The following is an 18,370-nucleotide window of genomic DNA, read 5'->3' as shown; positions in this document are numbered from 1 at the left end:
TTTTTTTTCTTTAGATCCTGTTTTCTGATTTTCATGGGAAAATATTCTGGTTACACTTGGTTGATTTTGCTTTGCTGTGTTCCTAAGAATCACTAGAAGTCAGGCTACAGATTCCTCAGTTTAACTTCCAGTCATCGTTCTTTGTTCCAAGTGTTGCCTGACCCCAACCAAAATGTAGTGAACAAGTGCTACAGATGCTAGCATGTCGGTTCTTCCAGTTTTTGTGGTGTACACTGATCCTTCTCTCCTCTGTTTCTGGACTCACCTTGAACTCTCCCAACACCTCATATGTTCTCTGGAGTTCTGAGATCTCAGTCTGTGTTTGTTTTTATTTGTAGTTCAATGGATTATTGTTGGGGCATAAATGGGAGCAACTGCTCACCTTGCCTTGCTATCCTGTGTGTCTTATGAAAATTTTTTATAAGTAGTACTCAAAGTTTTTGAATTCTTAAATTTTAGATGGTAATAGTGTGTGGTCAAAAAATTATTTTATTAACTGCTAATAAATGAGTTATGCTTTTATAGTCCTATAACAATGAAGTATAAATATGCTTTAATGACTTATAAAATCTATTTACATATTCCTTTCTAGAGTACACTTTCTGCTTTGAAAGAAGAGGCTGCTTCTGTTGAAAATGAACTTTTAGAATTGCAAGAAGTAGAAAACCAACAGAAGACCCTTATTGAAGTATATAAAAATCAGGTGACCATTGCATTTATTTTAACATTGGTTTAATTTGGTAGACAATTTAAAGTATCTCATTTGTTTGCAACTGAAATAAGCAGAACTAAGAGAAGTGAAGCCATTATTTTGTGATAGGATAAAATATGTCCCAAATATTTCTGAAGGTCCTCAATACTTTTATAAGGAAAATTCTGCCTGTATATATATAGTAATTCCTAAAAGTAAATTAAAATTAGTTACATAAAATAATGTAAACTTTAATATATATTCTGTTAATCTTGGTTATATTTGTTTGTGATCTTGAATATTTAATGATACTGATTTGTAATAATGACTCTTTCCCAATAAATGAAGTCACTTGTAATTTAGATTTTTTCACATGAATGACCTAGAAAAGAACATATGACAATATATATTTGGCACAGAGTATATATATTCAATGATAATTTATCAAAATGCTTTATGTTTTAGAAATGTAATGTAAGAAGTCCCTGGGTTACAATGCCAACTTACAGACAACTCATACTTGCCTTTTAATGTTATGTAAATTTACCCTCACTTTGAAACAATTGAACCAACCCTTATTTGGAACAAATTCTTCATCACAATCACCTTCACTTGCTGTATGTGTAGCTTTTACATCATTGAAAAGGTTTCAAGGCTTTTCTTGCTGGTAGCGTAGTGGCTAAGGCACTTGACTGCTAACCAGAGGCTGGTGGTTCAAACCTACCAGCCACTCCTCGGAAGGAAGGTTGGGCAATCTACTTCCATGGTGATACTGCCTCAGAAACCCAAGGAGGGGTTGCTATGAGTTGGGTCCAACTTGATGGCACATAACAACAACAACAAAGTAAGGATAAATAAAAATTGTATGCATCTGTCCCAACTTACCTGCAAATTCACAAATTCTACTTAAAGATGGAGTTAAGAACATATTTTGTTTGGAACCCAGAGTACTGCTTATATTCAAGAAAAACTTAACAGCAAAGGTAGGACTTACACAGATCTTTAAATGATGGATAACAATTAAGCTAGCCAGTATAGACCTTGACTTAGCAGAAGAAAGAGTTTGAATTAATAGTGAACTATAAGAGTGAAAATTTACAATGGATAAAGTATAGAAGTAAAAAGGAACTGCTTCTGGATGAATTAGATGGGGAAAATGGAATTGAGACATCCAACCTGGTAGCGTAGTGCCTTGACTGCTAACCAATAGACTGGTAGTTCAAACACATCAGCCACTCCTTGGAAGGAAGGTAGGGCAATCTACTTCCGTCGTGATACTGCCTCGGAAACCCATGGAAGGGTCTCTTTGAGTTGGGTCCGACTTGACAGCACATAATAACAGCAACAAGAACAAAAGCCTAAATGTCATCCAGGTTCAAGGTTAGAATGAAGGATGTGGTGGATTATGGGACACATTGAAAAATGTCCTGTAGGTCTTCTAGCTGTTGTTTGAGTTTATTCCTTTAGCAAGAATGCTGTGGATAAGTTACCGTATTCATGGTACTAGGCTTTGTATATAGTGCTTTATATATATATATATATATATATATATATATATATATATATATATATAATTGGAGTTTTATTTTGGGATGTGAGATGGGAAAGAGTAATAAGAATGAATGAGAATTTGAACCAGAGGCTGATACTTTATAGCATTCTTGACCTGTAGATCCTTGTAGTCTTCAGAGCTCAGTGAAGACTATAGAAGTATCAATGGGAGAAGGCAGGTAAATGATAAAACAATTGTGGATTATAGTAAAGCATTGAGTGATTACTATATTTAAAGAAGAAATAACATTAGATAAATATAATGAGGCTATTGATGATGATTTGTTGCAAGTTGAAAATATAAACTTTCAGCATTTTATTTCATGTATGGGCCTAATAATGAAATAATTCATGTTCTAATAAGATATTTTATTTTCAGGTACAGAAGTTGCAAGAAGCAGCTGAAATAGTGAAAAGCAGATGTGAAAATTTGCTACATGAAAATAACCAAATAACAAAACATAAAAATAAAAAATTAGAGAAAGTAAGTTTGAGATTTTAAATAATAAAATTAATATTTCAGTTAACAGATTTTGTGTAATATACATAACCTTAAATTTGGTCATTTTTTAAATTGTTCTTACCTAGGAATTATTAGTTCTCAACCTTTGTAGGAGTTTGTTTTCTGAGAAAATAATTCTTTTTTACCAGCTTAAAATGTTTGTATGATTTTTTTTTCACTTTTTCCTTTATGTTTAGAAAATAGAAATAAAACATATTTAAGTTTTCTAAGAGCAGACATAAACATCTTGCAAAAAAATTTAGTATGTACCATTTTTAATTGCACCTTTTCTTCTGGCAAAAAAAATCTTTTGCATCTCAAAAAGCAAGTAAATGTTCTCTGCTAAATACTTTTGCTGAATACTTTTTTGGAAAAAAATAGTTATACTTTTTTTTTTTAAAGCATCATTTCTTATTATCCATTCTGTTACAACAGAATAAAGAGAAAGCCAGTGTTGGCAAGTTAGATGTTTTTGTGAATATTTTAATATTTTTAAATGAAACTTTATCCCTTTTTGAGTCTTTTTATGTTATTTTGGTAAGAAAGCAATGAAAGTTGGAGGATATTAACTCTTGGCTAGAGAAGTCCCTGATGTTGCTGGTCAGTTCCAACCAAGTGTAACAAGGTAACCATCTCTAGGTTGCCCCTTGCCTTGGGATTTTGAAATCCCAGTGAAGCACCAAGGCAGAAATAGGTCAGACCAAGCAGACATTCTACCAGTTAGAAAGAAATGAAGATAGCCCACCACATGCACACCTTGCTACTTTGTTATTTTGTACCTGTTTTTAGCAGACCAGAGAATAAACCATTTAGTGTCTTTTGATCTCCTCTCTTTTTCTTGTGAGACATATCAATGCAGATGTCTCCTCTTCTGCTAGGCAACACTGCAGATAAAAGCCTATTCAAAAAGCAGAAATGGCAGTGGCCTGTGTTTTTCAGACGTGGTGAAGTCATAATGTGTTCTTACTGACATCAAACCAATTTTATTTTTTTTTAATGAAATTATTCTTCATTTTCCAATATTTAAATCCCCTGGCTTTCTCATGGGTTCTTAGATGTCTGGGGAACACAGAATTATACTTTGTTCTAGTTTTATTCTCCATGATCAGGAATTACAAATGTGGTATAGAAGCAGTCTTTGTTCCCTGTCTCAGAGAAAGAGTCAAGCTGTTGTTTTCCCTCCTTATGAACATCCTAAGTATTATGTGTCTGGTTATTTTTTCTTAATCAGCATTTCTGAAGGTTGCTTCTTGTCACATCTCCATAAAAGTGTGACGATGATGAATTGCAGCAACCAAAGAAAATAATTTGAATAAAATTAGAATTTTTTCATAGTAACATTAATGATCAAATTACAATCTAGTAAGGACTGATGATATTAGTCATCTGGAAATAATAACAGTAAACCCCACTGATTTGTACTAAGACAAGTGAAGCAGTTCTACTCTAATTTAGTTCAATATCTGAATTAAAAGATTGAATAATTAAAGTAATTGATTACTTTAGAAGTAATGGCTGGACAGGAAAAAGCTACTAGCTTAATCAGTAATACTACCTATTACTATAAAACCCCAAACCCACTGCCATCGATGCATTCTGACTCATAGTGACCCCATTGGGTTTCCAGGGTGGTAAATTTTTATGAAAGTAGATTGCCCCTTCTTCCTTCTACAGAGCAGCTGGTGGGTTTGAACCACCAACCTTCTGGTTAGCAGTCAAATGTCTCAGGCACTGTGCCACCAGAGCTCCTTATCCATTACTATAAATACTACTTTAAAAAAAATTCACCGCCATTGAGTCGATTCCGACTCACAGTGACTTCCTTTTGGTTTCCAAGGTGGTAAAGCTTTAGGGAAGTAAATGGTCTTCCTTCCACGGAGTGGCAAAGTCAAATGCCTTAGGCATTAGGCCACCAGAGCTCCTTAATAGCTACTACTAATAGCTTGAATACAAATGACAGGAGTAAAAATGTTTGCTTTCCTAAGTGGCCATTCTGCCTACAACCTGTTATTACTATATTCGTTTGCTAGACAAACTTTTTGAATAAGAATTAATGTCCCAGTCTCTTCAGAGTTATATGCTCTTATTTACCATTCTAAATAAACATTAACTCATATTTGGTTGCATCCTTTTGTTTAAAACCATTATCCTAAAATACTTACATACTACAAGTGTATCTAGTATTGAAGATAGTGAAAGTATTAATACTGAATGTGTGATCTTGCACTTATTTCCCCTAATGCTACAACTCAGATGAGAGGCCAGATGGAGTCTCATCTGAAGGAGTTAGAGCATGTCAGCGATTCCTTGACGGCGGCCGAGTGGAGGCTTCACGAGAGTCAGGAGAGTCTGCAGCACTGCAAGGGGAGATGTGCAGACCAGGAGCAGACCATTAGGGAACTTCAGGGCCAGGTGTCTAGTGGTCATTCTGATTTTTGCTAGATGTGTTAAAGGAATGCTGTGAAATGATTTCACCAGTTGAGGGCACTCATGTGAGGGCTGATTTTTTCTACATCCATTGAAATCAGTTGATAGAATATCAGTTTCATGTAGATATTGTAATGTTATTTTCCAGGCTATTCTTTTAGTATTTTATGGTGAAAAATTGGTAATCAACATTGATAATTTAGTTTTTTCATACAAATGTATGTTTACACATTTGAAGTAGTAGTAGTGATAGCAAGGAAGAAGCAAAGCTGTGCTTATGTATATATAAACATATACGTAGTACATGCATATATATATATACATACATTGTATGCATTTATATGCATACATTTTCATGTATGGTAACAGAATAAATTATCTAAAACAATTAGAAATTACATTAATTAGATTTTTGTGTCAAGTTTATTGGAATTATTTGCAGTCAGTTTTTCAATATTTACTTTTTCATTCCAACAGAATAGGTATCATATGTGCCCTATTACTTACCATGTAGCCATCTCCTAGCCCAATGTCTGGCACACAGTGAGCATTCAATAAAAAATGTTGAATTAATTAATATTTTTTTTCAAAGAAGCATGTCCTTTTCATTATTTGAAAACTTTTTTAGGAAGGGTTCCTTGTCTAGTCTCCAAATATAATTTGGGTTTTAATTTGAAATGCAACTTGTTTAAAAAAATGCAAGTAAAAGTTTGTTGAATTTAAATTCCTGAGAAGATATTTTTCGAAGAAATTATCAAATTACAAAGATTAGCCATATTGACTTAAAGTAATCAAAATTATGATTTTTTTTTTAAATTATCAAAGGTTCTTAAAGTATTTAAATTCAGCTTTTGAAATTATGGGAAGGATATTCTTTCTTGGCATAGGCAAAGGTGTCCGTGATTGATTTGTTTTTAATATTATTTTCCTTCTCACAAAAATGTCATTTTTAGTCTAGTTGTAATTTCACAGATTCAGTTATCAATCAGTATTTCTACATGAGACAGGAAATATATGACAAAACCCTAAATGTTCAACAGGAGGTTAATACTGCTTAACAGTTTCATATTTCAACTTAGCAAATGTCCTTTTATCAATTAAAAAAAAATGGTTTCAGAATAGTTTCATTGTCATTATCCAGAAAATTTTTTAGTTGAAGATATGACTGAAGCAATATAATTTTTTATGTTTAATCACTAATTTAAAAACTTGTGTTTTAACAATATAATATGTCTTGGTGTCTTTCTGTGTAGGAGGAAAAATAATATTGATACCTTGGTTTCTTATGGTTATTATTACAATAAAATATGTAGATTTCTTTGGAACTTGATTATAAAGAGAACAACCAAGAAAATATTTGTTTTTTCTTTGAGGTTGATGGAAATCACAGTCTTCTGACAAGGCTTTCTCTAGAAGAGGAGAATTATCTTATTCAGTTGAAGTGTGAAAACCTTAAACTGTAAGCATTAAATTAACTTAAAGTTGGTGTTACATTTTTCTCAGTGCATTATAATTTTAAAATATATGTTTTCTGTCAAAAGAAAATTGGAACAGATGGATGCAGAAAATAAAGAACTTGAGAAAAAGCTGGCAAACCAAGAAGAATGTCTTAAGCACGGCAATGTTAAGTTTAAACAGAAATCTGAAGAATATACAGCATTGGCCAGGCAGCTGGAAGTTGCTTTAGAAGAAGGAAGAAAAAAGGTACAGATACCTTTTATTTAGAAACTTTTTAATTGGTTTACCAAAGTGTCATCTTTTTAAACAGATGCTATCTCATCTTACCAAACCTACAGTTACTGTTTTATCCTGATGACAGGGTGAGAGGAACAATTACATTTTTTTTGTTCATTACCTCTTTTTCTCTTTTGGAGCAAAATAGATAATATTACTGGACCAGAGTTACTTTGGTGCTGTGGCGAGGTAAAAGGAGCCCTGGTGGTGCAGTGGTTAAAGCACTCTACTGCTAAGCAAAGATTGGCAGTCTGCTTCCATAAAGATTTACAGCATTGGCAGTTCTACTCCTATAGGGTTGCTATGAATTGGAACTGACTTGACAGTAGTGGGCTTTGGCGTGGCAGGGTAAAGGGCTGAGTTGGAAAATACTCTGAAGGAATTCTTCCTTCATTTTTTAATAAAATAACAGTGAATGTGCAAATTACTGAAAATTTTGATTTTGGTCAGGATCTGATGAGCTGTAAACCCCAACACCCTTTACTTTTGGCAGATGTTGTTGCATAAATGAATACATGCAAGAATTAAATTCATATGGTTAACCATTAATGAATACCTTGCTGTGTCAGGCAGCCTGTTAGTGCTTGAGATGTGAAGATGAAATAAAACTTGTTCTCAGCTCTCAGGACACTAACAGTCTAGTAGGGAGATAACAAGCGAACAAAACAGGTAGGTGCTCTAATAGAGGTAGGGTACGAGATACACAGAGGGAGTGGTTATTTCAATCTGGGGGTAAGGAGAAATGGTTCAGGAAGAACTCAAAGAGATAACATTTATGAAATGTTTTGAAAATCTAACCCTGAAATGACACAGGATAACTGTGAAGTACAGCAGGAATGGAATTTGAATTCTGTTCTAACACAATGTACCTTGACCCAGGGCAAGTTATGTCTTCTATAAGTTTTAGTTTCTTAATAGGTAAAATGGAGTTGATACATTTCCTTATAGAACTGAGTGATGCTAAAAAGAGACCATCTGTCTCATAATGACTCTCAAATTTATATTTCCAGTCCAGGCCTCTCTCTCCTTGAAATCTATTCATGTGTCCTCCTACTTACTTACTTCTCTATTTAACATATCCACTGCCATCAAGTTGATTCTGAATCGTAGCAACCCGTCCTTGAGTTTCCAAGGTGATATTTCTATGGAAGTAGATTTCCCAATGTTGTTGTTGTTGTTGTTTGCCATCGAGTCGGCCCCCGACTCATAGCGACCCCTCCTTGGGTTTCCGAGGCAGTATCACTACGGAAGTAGGATTGCCCAACCTTCCTTCCGAGGAGTGGCTGGTGGGTTTGAACCGCCAGCCGTCTGGTTAGCAGGCAAGTGTCTTAGCCACTATGCTACCAGAGCTCCCCAATACATGAGTCAAATTTAGTATTTCCAAAACCCAATCTAAATCCTTGCCTCTAAACTCTCCTCCATTTAAGGTCTTCCCCAACCCAGTTAATTGCAATTCTAAAGTGTCATAAAATCTAATAGCCTTGAAATATGGCTTTTACATCACAAGTATCACAAATATATTTTGATTAAAATGGATTTTGAGAGACACATTATAGAATAAAATTTAAGGACTAAAGGTACTCAGTTCCATTAACCCTTAGGAAGGAGTAAGAAAGGACTTCATGCTTCTTCCAGCTCTACAAACTCTGGAAATGCCAGTTACCTTCAGATTCCTCCTCTGAAGTGCTTAGAGTCCTCATAAGTGTATCTCCTGCTGCAGTGGAATATAGGACTATCTCTAGCTTCTGCTCATGTGAGGAATGCTGTCACTGCCCTGCCACCATTGTCCCAGCCAAGGAAGCAGTGCCAAAGGCATGGATATTTGTCCTGAGGGTTCTTTCTCCAACAGCTTCAGATGCTGCATCATCCTTTACTCACAGTTGCCCTTGGAATTTGTGGAGAAGAAATCTTTGTAACTTACTTTATAGCAACTTAGAACTAAGTCCATAGTAATGAAGTTAGAGAACAGTTCTCCTCACTAGCTCCTCGCTCCTAGATTAGTCTGTGCCTCCACTCTCATTCCTGGGGCTCCAACCCACCATTCTTGCAAACAGGCTCCCACATACCTGAATCCTTGGATGAACATAGCTAAGCTGTACTTTTTCTAAAATAAGCTATCAGAGAAATATGGAAACTCAAATTCAGACCACTTTAGACATGAATTAATAAAAAATTCATTTTGAAAGAAATTACTCTTCCTTTTTTGTGTGTGAAGTTTATACATCATCACCCCTACCCCAAATTCTATCCATGCAAACGTATAATCAGCATTTAGTACATTTTTTTGTTCATTACCTCTTTTTCTCTTTTGGAGCAAAATAGATAATATTACTGGACCTATTATTGCTATCTATTCTCCTCTACTGCTGTAGACGCTATGGTGAATATAAATACTGTGAAAGCATGGCAGTTGGTCTCAGTATGTAATACAAATATGTTGTTGGGGAAGAGACTGACCTAAGTCACAACATGGTACAATGTGTACACCACTTCTATCTCAAGCTAATTTTGCAGATATAAAGGGAGCTCTGGTGGTGTAGTGCCTAAGGTATTTGGCTGCTAACCAGAAGGCTGGTAGTTCAAACAGCAGCCACTCCTGGGAAGGAAGATTGGGCAATCTAGTTCTGTAGAGATACTACCCCGGAAACCCAAGGAGAGGTCGCTGTGAGTCGAGACTCAGCAGTGAGTTTTATACTGTAAAGATGAATTTAAATACTTATATGTGTTTCCTCAAGAGAGAACATATTTAAACATTATTTAATTAAATTATTGAACATCCAGTTATTTTTTTTAAAGTATACTATAATTCCATCAAGGACATTAAATCATATTTTAAAGAAAGTACATTTAGTTATTTTATTCTTTTAATAAAAATTACAGGTTTCTGAAGAAGTAGAGAAAATGTCATCTAGAGAGAGGGCTTTACAAATTAAAATATTAGATCTGGAAACTGAGCTTAGAAAGAAAAATGAAGAACAAAATCAACTTGTTTGCAAATTTAACAGTGTAAGTATTAGTATGGATTAATATATTATCATATAAAACATATTGGCATTCAACATTCTTGCCATGTAGTTTAGTCAAATAGTTAAAGTAAGAAGTAAGGAGATTCAGGAACATAGTTTTATTGATAATACTTAAAATAACAAATAATGTATATCATAAAAAATAAAAATGTCAAGATCTGCCAGAGTTTATTATCCTGCTCTGTGGAAGCATCTTTTACATTTCCCCCAGGTCTCATCAGGCCTTTTAGCTGCATTATATCTTTTGTGTGACAGTGCTTAATTAAAGTTATGTGTATAATTTACTTATTTTCTCCCTGGTATGAATTTTTTTTTTTTTTTTTTTTTTAGATACACACAATTTAAACTTTTATTATTATGAGTCAGACTTTTATATCAGTCTTGAGTAATGAATATTACATTTTAGAAAGCAATAAGTTTTAAGTAAATATTCTGCATATGGGATATGGGTCCACTCAGCCATGAAATGAGAATACCAAATTAGCTGTGTTTAATTAGTCTTCTAATATTTTTAAACTAAATATTTATGTTATAGTCAATTGGCATAAAATACTCTGAAAGCTAGCAGTATCCATGATTATATTACTTAACAGACATCTACTTGCCAGTGACATAGAGAATAATGATACTTAATTTTACTAGGACCCAGAGACCCCATGGAAATTATTTTTCATTCCCAACTGTTTTTAAAGTTGACAAGCTACAAGGTTCATCAATTTAATGAATTTTGGCATGCAACATTAGTTTAATTTTATGGCTAGCAAAAGATTCATGGCAATTTTTTCAGAACAAAGCATTTGTCACTTAATTTAGCATAAGCCTTCCCTTTATCTCTAAAGTTTTTTTTTTTTCTAAACTCACCAAGTTCCTGATATTGTAAGATATGCATGATATCCTTTTTGTAATTGAAGCCCTGAGAAACTACAATATGTCAACCAGTAGGAACTGGGTTTTGCTCTGTGTCCAGTACCTGGCTAAAGCGTCTAAATAAATAGGTTTAAGATCTGATGTTTTGTTAAACTTGATGATTTTTACAGTAGTAGAAATCCAGAATTCTAAGTGAAGGATTGACTCATAGCAAGGTTTCAAATTGCTAAAAAATGAGCTGTGTGTTCTATTCCCTCCCTTCCAGTGGTCAGTTATGTGGTCAATCCAGTATTTATTTTGTATACATGCTTTAGCCCCAATTGAATTGTAAGAACCTTGAGAGCCTATTGCATAGTTGATTGTACCCCAATGTCTTCCACAGGTGCCCTGCCTACAGTGCAGGTCTTTGCAGATTTTCTCTGCAAGTCCTCCAAGGAGGGTGGAGTGGATAAACAGACCCAAGGGTAACCTCAGCAGCAACCCTCCTAAAGCCTGAAGTCTTTGAAGTCTTATGTGTTATCCTGAAATCCATGCACATTTGCATTCTACCCTACAACATAGGCATGTTTGGGTTAATATTTTTCTCTCCAAATTGTTGCATAAAATGGAAGCTCCATAAAGATTCCCTGTGCTCATTCTGTGGCTTTGCATAGCCCAGCCTAGCACTTTCCTTCATCCATCCCTCTTGCTCTGACAGGCATAGCTCAGTTTGGGAAGATATCAGGTATTATTGAACAACTTATATGAAGGAAATAAAAATCTCTCTCAAGGTACTTACATTTTAGTTGGAAGCTACTTGGCATTTGCAGTCTATCTTCATTTAAAGTGTTTTCAGTAAACAGATCTGCTTAGGAATTTATGTACTGTTGAATGTTTAAAAAATCTATTGTGTTTTTAATTTTTTCTGAAATAAGGAACATCTATAATATTAAGAGTTCTTTTTATTTCTTGAAGGATTCTAAAAATGTTGGTAAATTTGTTTTTAAGACAGTAAAAGTCATTCTCATGGTATAAAATATGAATTTTTTAGAGAAAAATAGCACAACAGCAGTATTAAAATATGTCAAATTTAATGGAAATTGTACAGTTTTAAATAAAAGACACTTAAGTTAATCATGTGACATGTAATAATTTAAGGCTATGTGAACGTATATTACAAAAACTGTATTACAGTAGAGATCAAGCATATATATGCTTTAATCTGGATTTTAAGGAAATGTTAATGCTAAGATAAATTATTAATTAAGAGTAATTACTCAGTTATTATATGTGTATATATATTTATATTATGACTATTGTCCTTTGGTAGGAATACCATTATTGATTATCTGTACTTATTTATTTTTTATTTAGAAAGCACAACATCAGGAAGTATGTTTGAAAGAAATACAACATAGTCTTGAGAAGTCGGAGAATGAAAATGAGAGTATTAAGAATTATTTGCAGTTTCTTAAAACTTCATATGTAACTATGTTTGGTTAAATTATTAAAAGTATTTTCTACAAATGATAGGTTTTTACTATGAGTCTAAAAATTGATTAAGTGAAAAATAAATAAATAAACATACTACATGTTGTTATACTGTAAGATTCATAGGTTGGTGGTATAGGAGTTTTTATGTAAAGATTTTTGAAACATAATTTATTATCCAACTGAAACTTTAAAACAAGATAGATGTTAAAATTCTTCTTTTTTGAAATAAAGAACACCTATACTATTAAGACTTCTTTTTATTTGTTAAAGGATTCTTAAAAAAAAAAGTGTAACTCTGGTTTAATTTCTATTTACATCATAGTGGATTTTCAGAATATATTTCACATACACATACAGAGGAAACCAGATTATTCTTTATGAGTATATGGGGCCACCACTCAAATGAATTTGTAATTCATCTAGGCCAATTTGGAGTCATATTAAAAAATATACATTATTGTCAAATTGATTCCTATTCATAGTGACTCTATAAGACAGTAGAACTGTCCCATAGGGTTTTCTAAGCTATAATCTTTACGGTAACAGATTTCCACGTCTTTCTCCTGCAAACCTGCTAGTGTATTTGAACTGCCAACCTTTAAGTTAGTAGCTGAGTGCTTAATCACTATGCCCTCAGGGCTCTTATGAGCCAAATACAGGCTTTTAAAATAATGTACATAAATTGTTTTACATTGTGATGCTGTACATATTAATATAATAAAGGAAAAAATTCTGGATTTTAGTATTTGGTAGTGTTATAATTATATACTTTCTAAAGATACCAAGTATTTCAATATACTTATTGTTTTAAGTATATGGTAAGATGCCATTATAATTTCTGTTGGGTCTTAATATGAATTTTAAGTCATATTTATAAAATGGCACATGGTGGCGACAGATGATGGGCTGAAGCATAGCAGGGATTGTGAGGATGGGACAGGACCAGGCAGTGTTTGGTTCTATTGTAGGGTCACTTTGAGTCAGAGCTAACTTGATGGTACCTAATAACAACACCATTGAAAATGGTAAGTATCCATATTTCTGTCTTAGATATGAAAAAATTGAAGCAAAGAAGTTGGAGGATAGGCATAGTAGGTGTTAGGGAGTAAAACAGTAGGATTGGTGAGAGGTTATGGTCTAAAAATGAAATGTTGGGATTTGATTATCAGAAGTAGAAGTTTTCAACCTGGAAAAAGTGAAGAGAAGCCTACTAGAAGTATAGATAGAGACCACTGGAGTCTAGAATATTGACCAAGAATCCATACCAAAAAGACAAAACAAACCTATAGTCATTGAGTCAACTTCATCTCATAGTGACTCCCGTTGGGTTTCCAAGGCAGTAAATCTTTACAGAAGTAGATTGCCCATCTTTCTTCCACAGAGCAGCTGGTGGGTTTGAACCATCAGCCTTCTGGTTAGCAGTCAGAATGCTTTAGGCATTGGCCTAAAGACCTCTTGCAAAAGATCTCTTTAAAGTGCTGAAGAGCAAAGATGTCTCTTTGAAAACAGTGGTGTGCCTAACCCAAGCCATGGTATTTTCAGTCACTTCATATGCATGTGAAAGCTGGACAATGAATAAGAAAGACCAAAAATGAGTTGAGCCTTTTGAGTTATGGTGTTGGCGAAGAATACTGTAAGTACCATGGACTGCTAGAAAAACCAACAAATCTGTCCTGGAGGAACACTGTAATCAGAATGCTCCTTGGAAGTGAGAATGGCCAGAGTTCATCTCACCTACTTTGGTCATGTTGTCAGAAGGGACCATTCCCTGGAGAAGGATATCAGGCTTCGTAAAGAAGAGGGTCAACAAAAAAGGGGAAGGCCCTCAATGAGATGGATTGACACAGTGGCTGCAAGGATGGGCTCAGGTATAGCAAGGACTGTGAGGCTGGCACAGGACCGGGCAGTGTTTTAATCTGTTGTATATAGGGTTGCTATGAGTCAGAGCCAACTCAGCGGCACCTAACAACAACAACATAGTATTTTAACTATACATTAGTGACAGCTTTTTGCAAGCCTAAAATTTATTTTTCACAACTTTTTTTTGGTAGAGATCTTTTTCTAGAATTAAAAGAGAAAGCTCAATTTTTTTTAAGCACTAAACCAAAGATCAAAAGGCATGCACAATGATTTATGTTATGCAATTGTATTGTTATAATAATTAATAAGGAAAACTTTCATAAATAAGCACATTTAATTACCTTAAAGATTCCCATTTCTGTCCATCTGTTTCAATAGAGGGTTATTGAAGTCCCCAAATATAAATCATTTTCATTGATATTAATAGAACCACTCCAGCTTTCTTTTAATTAGCAATTGCGTGCTGTCACTTTTCCACAATTTTTTTTAACTTTCTATTGTGATTTGGGTGAAATTTTATAAAGCAAATTCATTTTACATTCCATACTTTTACTTTTAATGTATCTATGTCTTTATATTTAAAGTACATTTCTTATAGACAGCAATCTGATGATCTATGCCTTTTAATGGGATGCTGAGATCATTTGCATTTAATGTAATTAATGATATGGTTGAATTTATTGCTGATTTTTTTCAATTTGTCTCATTTTTTTTTCTTAATTTTCCTTTTTCCTGGCCTTCTCTTGGGTTAAATATTTTTTATTATTCAATTTTTATCTCTGCTATTCATTTAGTAGGGAGCGCTTGTGGTGCAGTGGGTAATGTATTTGTCTGCTAACCAGGTCAGTGGTTCAAACCTACCAGCTGCTCCATAGAAGGAAAATGAGGCACTCTACTTCCTTAAAGATCTACAGCCTTGGAAACCCAATGGTGGTCACTGTGAGTTGCAGTCGACTCAATGGCAGTGGGTTTGGTTATTGGCTTAGTTGTATTTTCTTCCTCTTCTATAGTGGTTGCTTTTGGGTTTAAAATATACATGTTTAAGTCATTACAGTCTACCTTAAATGATATTATATAGTTTCCCATATAGCCTAAGGACTTTACAGTGATATACTTCCATTACTTCCTTCCCATCCTATTTGCTATTGTTGTCATAACATTTTATTTTTGCATATGTTATAAGCTTCAAAATACAATATTACTATTTTTGATTTGGCATTCATCTTTCAAAGTGACTGAAAACAAGATAAATATATTTTATACTTGTACTTATTCCTCCCATTTCTGGCATTCTTAGTTATTTTTTTTAGGTCCATATTTCTAGTTTGTATCATACTCCTTATGCCTTAAAAACTTCATTTAACATTTCTTATACTGCAAATCTGCTGGAAATAAATTCTCTCAGCTTTTCTTTTTCTGAAAAAGTATTTGGTCTTCATTTTAGTACCAAGACCTGGGTCATCTCTGGACCCAGTTTTGTTGCATTATCTTCTAACAATCTTGCCTTCCTTGTCCATCTTACAATTCTTCATTGAATGATGGACAGTGTGCAAAGAAAAACACCTCTTCTTTGGTCAGGCCATTAGTGTAGAGGAGTAAACTAGTCAGTAGGTGAGCTTGGATTAGGGTCTTATTGTTCCTGTCCTTATCTTCAGAGCACCACAGATTTCAGATACCTCTGGGAATTATCTTGTGCTTAGTGTGGAGCATGAGGTACAAAATTATTTTTTGCAGTGTTTCTACTCTCAGCTTGAATTAGTCTCTGAATACCTGCACCACAGAGGGGAGTCTTCCTCCACTCTCTTGTTCACCCTCAACAGTAGCCTATTTTTTGTTACTCAGTGCTAGCCATATGATGAGACCAAGGGGCTTTCTCAGTTTTGCTGATCTAGCCTCAGTATCCGGAATTATGGTTGAAAGTTTCTCAGTGTTTCTTCTCTGCTCTCCCCATGACAACCAAATTTTGCCAGGTATTGTATGTATTTGTTGGGTGAGGGAAGAGTATATGGAGGTCTAAGATGAGAGAGCAGATTCCTGTGCCTCCCACAGTGGTAGCAAATTTCTGGATAGTAAAGATGTGTAAACATATCGTACTATGGTTATGTATATTTTCTATTTCTCATTTAAATTTTGTCAGTTTTTCCTGTATATATTTTGCTCTATGTTCTTGTGTTTATACAGATTTAGAATTGTGATATTTTTCTGAGGGCAGATTTCCCTTATTGTTAGGTGCCGTCAAGTCAACTCCCACTCATAGCGACCCTATGCACAGCAGAATGAAACACTGCCCAGTCGTGTGTCAGCCTCACAATCCATGTATACCTGAGCCCATCATTGCAGCCACTGTGTTGATCCATCTTGTAGATGGCCTTCCTCTTTTTCGATGACCCTCCACTTCACCAAGTATGATATCCTTCTCCAGGGAATGGTCCATTCTTACATGACCAAAGTAGGTGAGATGAAGTGTGGCCATTCTCACTTCCCAGGAACATTTGGGCTGCACTTCTTCCAGGACAGATTTGTTAGTTCTTCTGGCAGTCCATGGTACTTTCAGTGTTCTTCACCAACACCACAACTCAAAAGCATAAACTGTTCTTCTGTCTTCCTTATTCATTGTCTAGCTTTCAAACACATATGAGGTGATTGAAAACACCATGGCTTGGATTAGGTGCACATTCGTCTTCACAGAGACATCTTTGCTCTTCAGCACTTTAAATAAGTCTTTTGCAGCAGATTTGCCCAGGGCAATATGTCATGTGATTTCTTGACTGCTGCTTCCATTGGTATTGATTGTGGATCCAAGTACTATGACATCCTTAATAACTTCAATCTTTTCTCCATTTATCATTATGCTGCCTATTGGTCCAGTTATGAGAATTTTCATTTTCTTTATGTTCAGGTGTAATCCATACTGAAGACTTGTTTTTGATCTTTGTCAGTAAGTGCTGTTAAGCCTTCTTCATTTTCAGCAAGCAAGGTTGTGTCATCTGCATATCTGCAGGTTGTTAATGAGTCTTCCTCCAATCCTGATTCCATGTTCTTCTTCATATAGTCCAGCTTCTCAGATTATTTGTTCAGCATACAGATTGACTATTTGTGGTGAAAGGATACCACCCTAACACACCCCCTTGCTGAATTTAAGCCATGCAATATATCCTCTTGTTTTGTTTGAATGACAGCCTCCTGGTCTATGTGCAGATTACTCATGAGCACAATTAAGTGTTCTGGAATTCCCATAATTCTCAATGTTATCCATAGTTTGTTATGATCCACACAGTCGGATGCTTTTGCATAGTCAATAAAGCACAAGTAAACATATTTCTGGTATTCTTTGCTTTCAGTCAAGATCAATCTGACATCAACAATAATATCCCTTTTTCCACATCCTCCTCTGAATCCAGTTTGCATTTCTGGAATTTCCCTGTCAATATGCTGCTGCAACCATTTTTGAATTATTTGCAGGAAGATTTTACTTGTATGTGATATTAATGATATTGTTAGAGATAATTTCCACATTCTGTGGGATCACCTTTCTTTGGAATGGGCACACAAATATGGATCTTTTCCAGTTAGTTGGTCAGTTAGCTGTCTTCCAAGTTTCTTGGCATAGATGAGTAGAGTCTCCAGTGTGGTGTCCATTTGTTGAAACATCTCAATGGTTAGTCTGTCCATTACTAAAGCTTTGTTTTTCACCAATTCAGTGCAGTTTTGATTTCTTCCTTCAGTACCATTGGTTCTTGATCATATGCCACCTCCTGAAACAGATGAACATTGACCAATTCTTTTTGGTGCAGTGACTGTGTTTTCTTTCCATCTACTTTTGATGTTTCCTGCATTACTCAATACTTTGCACATAGAAATATTTCAATATTGCAATTCAAGGCTCGAATTTTTTCTTCAGTTCTTTAAGCTTGAGAAATGCTGAGTATGTTCTTCCCTTTTGGTTTTCTAACTCTAGGTCTTTGCACATTTCATTATAATAATTGACTTTGTCTTCTCAAGCTGCTCTTTGAAATCTTCTGTTCATCTCTTTTATCTTGTCATTTCTTCCATTTGCTTTAGATGCTCTCTGTTCAAGGGTAAGATTCATAGTCTCTTCTGACATCCATTTTGGTCTTTTCTTCCTTTCTCATTTTTTTAATGAGCTTTTGCTTTCTTTGTGTATGATGTTCTTGATGTCATCCCACAATTCCTCTGGTTTTTGGTCATTGGTGTTCAATGCATCAAATCTATTCTTAG

General features: G+C 34.6%; 1 protein-coding gene across 1 annotated transcript in view; it reads left to right on the top strand.

Moving 5' to 3' along the window:
- Window positions 1-12,280, top strand: part of ODF2L (outer dense fiber of sperm tails 2 like) — a 92,712-nt gene extending 80,432 nt beyond the window's left edge. Inside the window, exons 10-16 of the mRNA XM_042781696.1 lie at window positions 593-703; window positions 2,622-2,726; window positions 4,998-5,156; window positions 6,545-6,630; window positions 6,713-6,875; window positions 9,786-9,911; window positions 12,152-12,280. Of these exons, the coding sequence (XP_042637630.1) occupies window positions 593-703; window positions 2,622-2,726; window positions 4,998-5,156; window positions 6,545-6,630; window positions 6,713-6,875; window positions 9,786-9,911; window positions 12,152-12,280 (879 nt within the window). The remainder of the gene's footprint in view (window positions 1-592; window positions 704-2,621; window positions 2,727-4,997; window positions 5,157-6,544; window positions 6,631-6,712; window positions 6,876-9,785; window positions 9,912-12,151) is intronic.
- The last annotated feature ends 6,090 nt before the right edge of the window (window positions 12,281-18,370 follow it).

Source organism: Orycteropus afer, unplaced genomic scaffold (assembly GCF_000298275.1).
Source record: "Orycteropus afer afer isolate SDZICR_OR568_19922 unplaced genomic scaffold, OryAfe1.0 scaffold00152, whole genome shotgun sequence".
Classification (NCBI taxonomy): Eukaryota; Metazoa; Chordata; class Mammalia; order Tubulidentata; family Orycteropodidae; genus Orycteropus; species Orycteropus afer.
The sequence above is the reverse complement of the archived record's forward strand: the minus strand, read 5'-3'. Positions and strand labels throughout refer to the sequence as shown.